This window comes from Pecten maximus, chromosome 6, assembly GCF_902652985.1.
Source record: "Pecten maximus chromosome 6, xPecMax1.1, whole genome shotgun sequence".
Classification (NCBI taxonomy): domain Eukaryota; kingdom Metazoa; phylum Mollusca; class Bivalvia; order Pectinida; family Pectinidae; genus Pecten; species Pecten maximus.
The window spans coordinates 27065979-27079037 of NC_047020.1; the positions used below are offsets into that span (position 1 = coordinate 27065979).

General features: G+C 40.2%; 1 protein-coding gene across 1 annotated transcript in view; it reads right to left on the reverse strand.

Annotated features, from left to right (window-relative positions):
- The window catches only part of LOC117330122, a 26979-nt gene extending 14985 nt beyond the window's left edge, over positions 1–11994 (reverse strand). Inside the window, exons 1-3 of the mRNA XM_033888340.1 lie at positions 11851–11994; positions 1078–1217; positions 70–174 (exon numbers count right to left, since the gene is read on the reverse strand). Of these exons, the coding sequence (XP_033744231.1) occupies positions 70–174; positions 1078–1176 (204 nt within the window). The 5' untranslated portion in view covers positions 1177–1217; positions 11851–11994. The remainder of the gene's footprint in view (positions 1–69; positions 175–1077; positions 1218–11850) is intronic.
- Positions 11995–13059: the final 1065 nt, after the last annotated feature.

Sequence of the window (13059 nt, forward strand, 5' to 3'; positions counted from 1 at the left end):
AAATAAAATCTATATAAGAATTTCTATCGTGTTAAAGTTAACTGTTATCTTGGTATAAGATGTACTAACCTTGATGGACTGTCTCAGTGTCCACAAAACAGCATCGGTACAATAGCCATTGAGGCCGAAGTCAATCTGGGTCACGTTGTCCAGGGATAGACAGGACACTTGATCCTGTACAACATCAAGAACACCAACACTTATATATATTCTTATTAAACATTATTTTATACTTTGTTAAAGATGGCATTAACAGTAAAGGTATTTGTCTGTGTATCTTATTGTATGATCTTGCCAGACTTGAGGATCTTAAAAGCTGAACAAGTTAGTTTAATGTTAGTTTACCTTGGTTTGATTGATCCTGTAGGATATTGAATGGAGATTACTCTGTCACCTGGTTTGATTTTACCTACCTGTAGGATATTGAGTGGGAAGTCCCTGTGCTACCTGGTTTAATTTTACCAACCTGTAGGATATTGAGTGGGATGACCCTGTTACCTGGTTTAATTTTACCTACCTGTAGGATATTGAGTGGGATGACCCTGTTACCTGGTTTAATTTTACCTACCTGTAGGATATTGAGGGGGTTACCCTGTTACCTGGTTTAATTTTACCTACCTGTAGGATATTGAGTTGGAAGTCCCTGTGTTACCTGGTTTAATTTTACCTACCTGTAGGATATTGAGTGGGATGACCCTGTTACCTGGTTTGATTTTACCTACCTGTAGGATATTGAGGGGGATGACACTGTAACCTGGTTTCATTTTACCTACCTGTAGGATATTGAGTGGGATGACCCTGTTACCTGGTTTAATTTTACCCACCTGTAGGATATTGAGTGGAATGACCCTGTTACCTGGTTTAATTTTACCTACCTGTAGGATATTGAGTGGGATGACCCTGTTACCTGGTTTAATTTTACCTACCTGTAGGATATTGAGGGGGTTACCCTGTTACCTAGTTTAATTTTACCTACCTGTAGGATATTGAGTGGGATGACCCTGTTACCTGGTTTAATTTTACCTACCTGTAGGATATTGAGGGGGTTACCCTGTTACCTGGTTTAATTTTACCTACCTGTAGGATATTGAGTGGGATGACATTGCGTAGTTTGGCAGTCTCCTTGTCATAAGTAACGACTGTTTGATTGGATAGTAAGGGTGCATTCATATCCATGACAGCTGATTAGTGTCAGAGTCCTATCATTACTGCAACACCTGAAAAAGAAAGCAAAGACTTAGAAAACAATGTACACGCACATTTGATTATTTGTAATAAAGTTAGAGTGACAATAAATATTGGGCATTCTGAGTGTCCCTATAACATTGACCAGTATACAAGGCTAAAACAACCCAATCAGTGACATCTTTGTCCAGTCAGATAGCAGATAATGGAGCAGAATAAAATGTTTGGAGTGAACGGGGAGATAATTCTTCCAGAATGTGCTTTTATAAAACTAGGGATGGAGCGATATATTTCGGAAATGGGCCCATCCCTAAAAATTGTGAAAATTAATTTGCATTTTTGCCTGAAATCTTGGAAAATAGCATTAGTTATATTCAGTAATATTTTACAGGTTTCCATTTTAATCAGATTCTATATGACATCCCTGTGTAAAGTAATATTCAGTTTGCAGCCATTGTGGTCACCTTTGGTTGTGTAAATCTCTGATTTGGAAAATTAAGGTTAAATTTGGGGAAATACAGGACTCGACTTTCAATAGGGAATGGGGTCTGTATAAAACCTCACCCTACAAAACATTTAATTGGTCTATATGTTCACAGAATACTGTACAAAGTTAAAGACAATAGTATATTGATTGGCCAGTATTATATCAGGGAACAATGAATTCTAATTACCATGGTAATAAATCAACATACAACATTAATGAATATTTAATTAACTCATACAACATCTTTCTCGGATCTCCCTCTAGGAACGAAGGCATAGTGTACTGTGATGATGTTTATTTATAGTAGGGTTTTTTTCAGACCTTACCTTGTATTATATACACCTACTAATTAATTCACAAGTACAATGGCCACTTGTACTCTGTACTCACCACTGTAAACAGGTAAACACATCTGGTTTTTAAAGATTTATAGACTATTTTGAAAATCACTTAGTGTGAAGAAATTACTTTGGTATATGATTGTATATAATCTGGAATACCTGACTGTTTGTTGCTGAAAGCACAAACAGACCCTGAAGCTGTACACAGAGAGCAGGAGAAATCATTATAGCCTATTGATCTGCATACCGATCTGTATACCATATACACATGTATAGGTATATAGTACATGGCACTGACAATGGTATTGATAGATTCTATAACAGAATGTCGTGAAAGGCTGTGTCATTAAATCTACAGATTAAGTGTGTACACCCTTGTTTGTACAGAATGATCACAACTACTTACAATTCCCTATAAAGAAGTGCGTACATGGTACATGTCATGTCTCAAGTTTTAGACAGGGGCTTCCAGTTTATTTAAGTAAATTTAGAAGTCCCAAATGAAAGCTATCGGTCTAAGTTACCCATCTAACCTGGACATTTTTTTTTAGACTAGAATCCTTTTTTAATTTCAATTAACTAATATGTTATGTCCTTTAAATGATTATAATGAGGATCAACTACACTGAATAATCATGACTTAGTTCATACAGGTGTGTCACAACCTCTAGTCATACAGGTGTGTCACAACCTCTAGTCATACAGGTGTGCCACATCCTCTAGTCATACAGGTGTGTCACAACCTCTAGTCATACAGGTGTGTCACAACCTAGTCATACAGGTGTGTCACAACCTCTAGTCATACAGGTGTGTCACAACCTCTAGTCATACAGGTGTGTCACAACCTATAATCATACAGGTGTGTCACAACCTCTAGTTATACAGGTGTGCCACATCCTCTAGTTATACAGGTGTGTCACAACCTCTAGTTATACAGATGTGTCACAACCTCTAGTTATACAGGTGTGCCACATCCTCTAGTTATACAGGTGTGTCACAACCTCTAGTTATACAGGTGTGGCACATCCTTTAGTTATACAGGTGTGTCACATCCTCTAGTTATACAGGTGTGTCACAACCTCTAGTCATACAGGTGTGTCACAACCTCTAGTTATACAGGTGTGTCACAACCTCTAGTCATACAGGTGTGTCACAACCTCTAGTTATACAGGTGTGTCACAACCTCTAGTCATACAGGTGTGTCACAACCTCTAGTCATACAGGTGTGCCACATCCTCTAGTTATACAGGTGTGTCACAACCTCTAGTCATACAGGTGTGTCACAACCTCTAGTCATACAGGTGTGTCACAACCTATAGTCATACAGGTGTGTCGACGTCACAACCTCTAGTTATACAGGTGTGCCACATCCTCTAGTTATACAGGTGTGCCACATCCTCTAGTTATACAGGTGTGTCACAACCTCTAGTCATACAGGTGTGCTACATCCTCTAGTCATACAGGTGTGTCACAACCTCTAGTCATACAGGTGTGTCACAACCTAGTCATACAGGTGTGTCACAACCTATAGTCATACAGGTGTGTCACAACCTATAGTCATACAGGTGTGTCACAACCTCTAGTCATACAGGTGTGTCACAACCTATAGTCATACAGGTGTGTCACAACCTCTAGTTATACAGGTGTGCCACATCCTCTAGTTATACAGGTGTGTCACAACCTCTAGTTATACAGATGTGTCACAACCTCTAGTTATATAGGTGTGCCACATCCTCTAGTTATACAGGTGTGTCACAACCTCTAGTTATACAGGTGTGCCACATCCTTTAGTTATACAGGTGTGTCACATCCTCTAGTTATACAGGTGTGTCACAACCTCTAGTCATACAGGTGTGTCACAACCACTAGTTATACAGGTGTGTCACAACCTCTAGTTATACAGGTGTGTCACAACCTCTAGTCATACAGGTGTTTCACAACCTCTAGTCATACAGGTGTGTCACAACCTATAGTCATACAGGTGTGTCACAACCTATAGTCATACAGGTGGGTCGACGTCACAACCTCTAGTTATACAGGTGTGCCACATCCTCTAGTTATACAGGTGTGTCACAACCTCTAGTTATACAGATGTGTCACAACCTCTAGTTATATAGGTGTGCCACATCCTCTAGTTATACAGGTGTGCCACATCCTTTAGTTATACAGGTGTGTCACATCCTCTAGTTATACAGGTGTGTCACAACCTCTAGTCATACAGGTGTGTCACAACCTCTAGTTATACAGGTGTGTCACAACCTCTAGTTATACAGGTGTGTCACAACCTCTAGTTATACAGGTGTGTCACAACCTCTAGTCATACAGGTGTGCCACATCCTCTAGTCATACAGGTGTGTCACAACCTCTAGTCATACAGGTGTGTCACAACCTCTAGTTATACAGGTGTGTCACAACCTCTAGTCATACAGGTGTGTCACAACCTCTAGTCATACAGGTGTGCAACATCCTCTAGTTATACAGGTGTGTCACAACCTCTAGTTATACAGGTGTGTCACAACCTCTAGTCATACAGGTGTGTCACAACCTCTAGTTATACAGGTGTGCCACATCCTCTAGTCATACAGGTGTGTCACAACCTCTAGTCATACAGGTGTGCCACATCCTCTAGTTATACAGGTGTGTCACAACCTCTAGTTATACAGGTGTGTCACAACCTCTAGTCATACAGGTGTGTCACAACCTCTAGTTATACAGGTGTGTCACAACCTCTAGTTATACAGGTGTGTCACAACCTCTAGTCATACAGGTGTGTCACAACCTCTAGTTATACAGGTGTGTCACAACCTCTAGTCATACAGGTGTGTCACAACCTCTAGTCATACAGGTGTGCCACATCCTCTAGTTATACAGGTGTGTCACAACCTCTAGTCATACAGGTGTGTCACAACCTCTAGTCATACAGGTGTGTCACAACCTATAGTCATACAGGTGTGTCGACGTCACAACCTCTAGTTATACAGGTGTGCCACATCCTCTAGTTATACAGGTGTGCCACATCCTCTAGTTATACAGGTGTGTCACAACCTCTAGTCATACAGGTGTGCCACATCCTCTAGTCATACAGGTGTGTCACAACCTCTAGTCATACAGGTGTGTCACAACCTAGTCATACAGGTGTGTCACAACCTATAGTCATACAGGTGTGTCACAACCTATAGTCATACAGGTGTGTCACAACCTATAGTCATACAGGTGTGTCACAACCTCTAGTTATACAGGTGTGCCACATCCTCTAGTTATACAGGTGTGTCACAACCTCTAGTTATACAGATGTGTCACAACCTCTAGTTATACAGGTGTGCCACATCCTCTAGTTATACAGGTGTGTCACATCCTCTAGTTATACAGGTGTGTCACAACCTCTAGTCATACAGGTGTGTCACAACCACTAGTTATACAGGTGTGTCACAACCTCTAGTTATACAGGTGTGTCACAACCTCTAGTCATACAGGTGTGTCACAACCTCTAGTCATACAGGTGTGTCACAACCTATAGTCATACAGGTGTGTCACAACCTATAGTCATACAGGTGTGTCGACGTCACAACCTCTAGTTATACAGGTGTGCCACATCCTCTAGTTATACAGGTGTGTCACAACCTCTAGTTATACAGATGTGTCACAACCTCTAGTTATACAGGTGTGCCACATCCTTTAGTTATACAGGTGTGTCACATCCTCTAGTTATACAGGTGTGTCACAACCTCTAGTCATACAGGTGTGTCACAACCTCTAGTTATACAGGTGTGTCACAACCTCTAGTTATACAGGTGTGTCACAACCTCTAGTTATACAGGTGTGCCACATCCTCTAGTCATACAGGTGTGTCACAACCTCTAGTCATACAGGTGTGTCACAACCTCTAGTTATACAGGTGTGTCACAACCTCTAGTCATACAGGTGTGTCACAACCTCTAGTCATACAGGTGTGCCACATCCTCTAGTTATACAGGTGTGTCACAACCTCTAGTTATACAGGTGTGTCACAACCTCTAGTCATACAGGTGTGTCACAACCTCTAGTTATACAGGTGTGCCACATCCTCTAGTCATACAGGTGTGTCACAACCTCTAGACATACAGGTGTGCCACATCCTCTAGTTATACAGGTGTGTCACATCCTCTAGTTATACAGGTGTGTCACAACCTCTAGTTATACAGGTGTGCCACATCCTTTAGTTATACAGGTGTGTCACATCCTCTAGTTATACAGGTGTGTCACAACCACTAGTTATACAGGTGTGTCACAACCACTAGTTATACAGGTGTGTCACAACCTCTAGTTATACAGGTGTGTCACAACCTCTAGTCATACAGGTGTTTCACAACCTCTAGTCATACAGGTGTGTCACAACCTATAGTCATACAGGTGTGTCACAACCTATAGTCATACAGGTGTGTCGACGTCACAACCTCTAGTTATACAGGTGTGCCACATCCTCTAGTTATACAGGTGTGTCACAACCTCTAGTTATACAGATGTGTCACAACCTCTAGTTATATAGGTGTGCCACATCCTCTAGTTATACAGGTGTGCCACATCCTTTAGTTATACAGGTGTGTCACATCCTCTAGTTATACAGGTGTGTCACAACCTCTAGTCATACAGGTGTGTCACAACCTCTAGTTATACAGGTGTGTCACAACCTCTAGTTATACAGGTGTGTCACAACCTCTAGTGATACAGGTGTGTCACAACCTCTAGTCATACAGGTGTGCCACATCCTCTAGTCATACAGGTGTGTCACAACCTCTAGTCATACAGGTGTGTCACAACCTCTAGTTATACAGGTGTGTCACAACCTCTAGTCATACAGGTGTGTCACAACCTCTAGTCATACAGGTGTGCAACATCCTCTAGTTATACAGGTGTGTCACAACCTCTAGTTATACAGGTGTGTCACAACCTCTAGTCATACAGGTGTGTCACAACCTCTAGTTATACAGGTGTGCCACATCCTCTAGTCATACAGGTGTGTCACAACCTCTAGTCATACAGGTGTGCCACATCCTCTAGTTATACAGGTGTGTCACAACCTCTAGTTATACAGGTGTGTCACAACCTCTAGTCATACAGGTGTGTCACAACCTCTAGTTATACAGGTGTGTCACAACCTCTAGTTATACAGGTGTGTCACAACCTCTAGTCATACAGGTGTGTCACAACCTCTAGTTATACAGGTGTGTCACAACCTCTAGTCATACAGGTGTGTCACAACCTCTAGTCATACAGGTGTGCCACATCCTCTAGTTATACAGGTGTGTCACAACCTCTAGTCATACAGGTGTGTCACAACCTCTAGTCATACAGGTGTGTCACAACCTATAGTCATACAGGTGTGTCGACGTCACAACCTCTAGTTATACAGGTGTGCCACATCCTCTAGTTATACAGGTGTGCCACATCCTCTAGTTATACAGGTGTGTCACAACCTCTAGTCATACAGGTGTGCCACATCCTCTAGTCATACAGGTGTGTCACAACCTCTAGTCATACAGGTGTGTCACAACCTAGTCATACAGGTGTGTCACAACCTATAGTCATACAGGTGTGTCACAACCTATAGTCATACAGGTGTGTCACAACCTATAGTCATACAGGTGTGTCACAACCTCTAGTTATACAGGTGTGCCACATCCTCTAGTTATACAGGTGTGTCACAACCTCTAGTTATACAGATGTGTCACAACCTCTAGTTATACAGGTGTGCCACATCCTCTAGTTATACAGGTGTGTCACAACCTCTAGTTATACAGGTGTGCCACATCCTTTAGTTATACAGGTGTGTCACATCCTCTAGTTATACAGGTGTGTCACAACCTCTAGTCATACAGGTGTGTCACAACCACTAGTTATACAGGTGTGTCACAACCTCTAGTTATACAGGTGTGTCACAACCTCTAGTCATACAGGTGTGTCACAACCTCTAGTCATACAGGTGTGTCACAACCTATAGTCATACAGGTGTGTCACAACCTATAGTCATACAGGTGTGTCGACGTCACAACCTCTAGTTATACAGGTGTGCCACATCCTCTAGTTATACAGGTGTGTCACAACCTCTAGTTATACAGATGTGTCACAACCTCTAGTTATACAGGTGTGCCACATCCTTTAGTTATACAGGTGTGTCACATCCTCTAGTTATACAGGTGTGTCACAACCTCTAGTCATACAGGTGTGTCACAACCTCTAGTTATACAGGTGTGTCACAACCTCTAGTTATACAGGTGTGTCACAACCTCTAGTTATACAGGTGTGTCACAACCTCTAGTCATACAGGTGTGCCACATCCTCTAGTCATACAGGTGTGTCACAACCTCTAGTCATACAGGTGTGTCACAACCTCTAGTTATACAGGTGTGTCACAACCTCTAGTCATACAGGTGTGTCACAACCTCTAGTCATACAGGTGTGCCACATCCTCTAGTTATACAGGTGTGTCACAACCTCTAGTTATACAGGTGTGTCACAACCTCTTGTCATACAGGTGTGTCACAACCTCTAGTTATACAGGTGTGCCACATCCTCTAGTCATACAGGTGTGTCACAACCTCTAGTCATACAGGTGTGCCACATCCTCTAGTTATACAGGTGTGTCACAACCTCTAGTTATACAGGTGTGTCACAACCTCTAGTCATACAGGTGTGTCACAACCTCTAGTTATACAGGTGTGTCACAACCTCTAGTTATACAGGTGTGTCACAACCTCTAGTCATACAGGTGTGTCACAACCTCTAGTTATACAGGTGTGTCACAACCTCTAGTCATACAGGTGTGTCACAACCTCTAGTCATACAGGTGTGCCACATCCTCTAGTTATACAGGTGTGTCACAACCTCTAGTCATACAGGTGTGTCACAACCTCTAGTCATACAGGTGTGTCACAACCTATAGTCATACAGGTGTGTCGACGTCACAACCTCTAGTTATACAGGTGTGCCACATCCTCTAGTTATACAGGTGTGCCACATCCTCTAGTTATACAGGTGTGTCACAACCTCTAGTCATACAGGTGTGCCACATCCTCTAGTCATACAGGTGTGTCACAACCTCTAGTCATACAGGTGTGTCACAACCTAGTCATACAGGTGTGTCACAACCTATAGTCATACAGGTGTGTCACAACCTATAGTCATACAGGTGTGTCACAACCTATAGTCATACAGGTGTGTCACAACCTCTAGTTATACAGGTGTGCCACATCCTCTAGTTATACAGGTGTGTCACAACCTCTAGTTATACAGATGTGTCACAACCTCTAGTTATACAGGTGTGCCACATCCTCTAGTTATACAGGTGTGTCACAACCTCTAGTTATACAGGTGTGCCACATCCTTTAGTTATACAGGTGTGTCACATCCTCTAGTTATACAGGTGTGTCACAACCTCTAGTCATACAGGTGTGTCACAACCACTAGTTATACAGGTGTGTCACAACCTCTAGTTATACAGGTGTGTCACAACCTCTAGTCATACAGGTGTGTCACAACCTCTAGTCATACAGGTGTGTCACAACCTATAGTCATACAGGTGTGTCACAACCTATAGTCATACAGGTGTGTCGACGTCACAACCTCTAGTTATACAGGTGTGCCACATCCTCTAGTTATACAGGTGTGTCACAACCTCTAGTTATACAGATGTGTCACAACCTCTAGTTATACAGGTGTGCCACATCCTTTAGTTATACAGGTGTGTCACATCCTCTAGTTATACAGGTGTGTCACAACCTCTAGTCATACAGGTGTGTCACAACCTCTAGTCATACAGGTGTGCTACAACATCTAGTCATACAGGTGTGCTACAACCTCTAGTCATACTACATCACCTCGACCTTGATCCTATAGATGTGTCACAACCTCTAGTCATACTACATCACCTCGACCTTGATCCTATAGATGTGTCACAACCTCTTGTCATACAACATCACCTTGATCTTGATCTTATAGATGTGCCACAACCTCTAGTCATACTACATCACCTTGACCTTGATCCTATAGATGTGTCACAACCTCTAGTCATACTACATCACCTTGACCTTGATCCTATAGATGTGCCACAACCTCTAGTCATACTACATCACCTTGACCTTGAACCCATAGATGTGCCACATCTAACCCATGTTGGTTTTGAACTTGCAACCGAGAATTGGAGAGAAGTGTCGGGACACTTTAACCACTTGGACACTGTGGCCCCTCTTAACTTTTAAAATTCAATTAGTCGAGATGAGAGAGAGAGAAGCTTCATTTCTAATCATAAGAATGATCAGATATCATTGTGGCGGTTTTGTTTCCCCACCTTGGGCCAAAGTTTGATACATACAATGGATTTTATATATTTGAAATATCAACTTGAATTGTAAGTTAATTTCAGTTGTTGTTTAATAAATAAACGGCCAATTTCAATTCAATCAATCGGTTAGTTGTTTTTCTTCTTTGGTCCAATAAGCCTGTCCTGTCAGAAGTCATGTATAAATTAGTAGTAATCGTATTTTAGCATTTTTTTGCGCTTAGAAACCTTCCACTGAATTATAATAGTGTTAATTGAATGTCCAGTACATTGTTTTCTATTGAAAGCACAACTAGTGCCCTAATTCATTATTTCATGAGTGTCATAAATACCAGCTTATAGTGCAGTGTAAATTCTAGCAGTATACACGATGACACACACCAATTTTGACCCCCGACTCCTTTTTTTTTCATATCCATTTTGTGTAATATTTGCTATTATATTTTTGTGTGTTTTTGGAAGTTTTAATCTATGGACACAATTTTATGTATGTTTTGGGGGAATATAAGGATAAGTTTATGCATTAGTAATTGGGTTGTTTGCCCGCCCAGTTTATACATATCCAGACTAGCTATTACTAGCTTCCATTCATAAAATTCAGATACTGTCAATCAAAAAAGAAACCTCTATTTCTTGTCTTGGATTCTAATTTTTTCCATTGGAAGTTATCATAAGTAATTTGAAGTTATTAAAAGAAATTATTTCCTAATTAAGATTTTTTTTGGCTATAACAACAATCACTGTTTTTAAGAGGAAAATATTCCTAAACTTTACCAGGTAAATATCAGGGGTATACAGTGTAGTTTGATCAAGTGTGATATTCAAACATATATAGGGGATTAGGAATACCTGTGGGTCCAAACACTGTCTAAAGGGGTCAAAGGTTACGGTGAACCCAATACACCAAGGCCTTTGGTATATGGTCTGTCAATACCATATATTAATCAGCTAATAGTTCAAGTTCATTTTATTATTTACAGTCATAGATAGTTCAAGTTCATTTTATTATTTACAGTCATATATGGTTTAGGCAGTATAACAACAGCTTGTTTGGTACATAGCTGGTGGGATGCCTCCCCCTACCCTGTATAAAATAAATAAAAATGTACAATATGTATATTCAAATAGTTCAGATTAATCTATTTTCCATACCACCGTCACATTTTGGACCCTGACACCAATCAAATAGCATATTTGGATTCGTCGAAAGTCCATGTGTACACAGGTAGAGCCATCATCATCTAAAACAACTACCCGGACAAAACAAAAATAATAGATACTGAAGTGTTATACAAGCCTAGAGGCTATTATGCTATAAACAGCCACTAGATCATCAAATATTGCGTTCATGTGTGCATAAATCAACAACAGTTGGACAATGCTGACGTAAGGATTTTAACCGGGCTTACATTACCTGGCATGTCGTCAACATAATAAACACATGCAAGCCTGTTCGGTTACCTGTTATCAACTGATAAATCATAGCATAGGCGCGTAATCAACAAATACATGTATCACTGTACCTCAACAGGTCCACGTGCGTGTGGGGAACGAACGTATCATATCACATCAGAAATATTCCCTAGTAACGTGTAAGATTGTGTTCGTGTCCAAATACTGATAAATATGGGAAGTTTTCTTCGCCAAATCCACTGTCCAATGTAGATACCGGGTAGTGGGATATCCCGATTATCTCCCTTTAGTAAACCATTATGTTGTCATAATAAACACCGCTATCGAGAGGTCCATCGGGGGTAATTAACAACCATAGTACGTGTATAAATGGTACACGTGCTGTGAGGGACCTCCTTGTGTATACACAATGTATGAATGTTAAACTGTTAACCACTTTTTGTAATACATGTTTTGTTTATGGTTTTTATTTTATTACGTTACCCTTATCACGCCCCTTTCAGCTTTCTTTTTCAACTCCTACACTAATTATATACTATTAACCGCATTATTGAACCGTTGCAGGGAACTTTTTTTGGAGTTGTTGATCAATATTTTTTCTATATCATATCTCCCGTTGGCATAGTGAGCTACAATACTGGCAATGGTACAATTAGTATAAAATGCAATATCCTTGATTCACTTAATTGGAATGTAGAACTTTTAATCGACTTGGCGGCAATGTTAGATGTATACAGGTTGCTACTGATTTATGGACGAATTCATTATTTTTAATAAAACACCAAATATCAATTAAACCAGAGCCATATACTGTTGATAACTGTAAGCCACATTCAGCATCTGCGACATAATCGTATCTTAATTAATCAAATACGTGTACCATACACCATATCCAATTTGTTAACCAAATGATATGAATTGCGATTTACAATCGTCATATAGTTGGATAAAGAGATAGTTTGTAGTTATATTTGTTAAAAGCGTTTTTAAATTAAATTGTCAACTTGACATCATATGTTTGGTAATTAATTTGAAAATTCAGTACTGAAACCAACTTTTAAATATTAAAAGTTATTATTTTTTTTAATTCAAACAGGAAATGGTCTGATCATACTAATTATATTTATAATTCTGTAATGAAAAATATTATTGTACCCAGAAAGTTAGAATTATACATGCTTAATCTAGGATCAATATTGAAAATTTAAACTACTTTTATTTTACCGGTTCTTTGAATGTGCGTGGGAATTATAGGATGGGTCTATACGCTCCAAGAATCTTCTTTACTTGAAAAGGCATAAAACAATCTTTTGTATTAT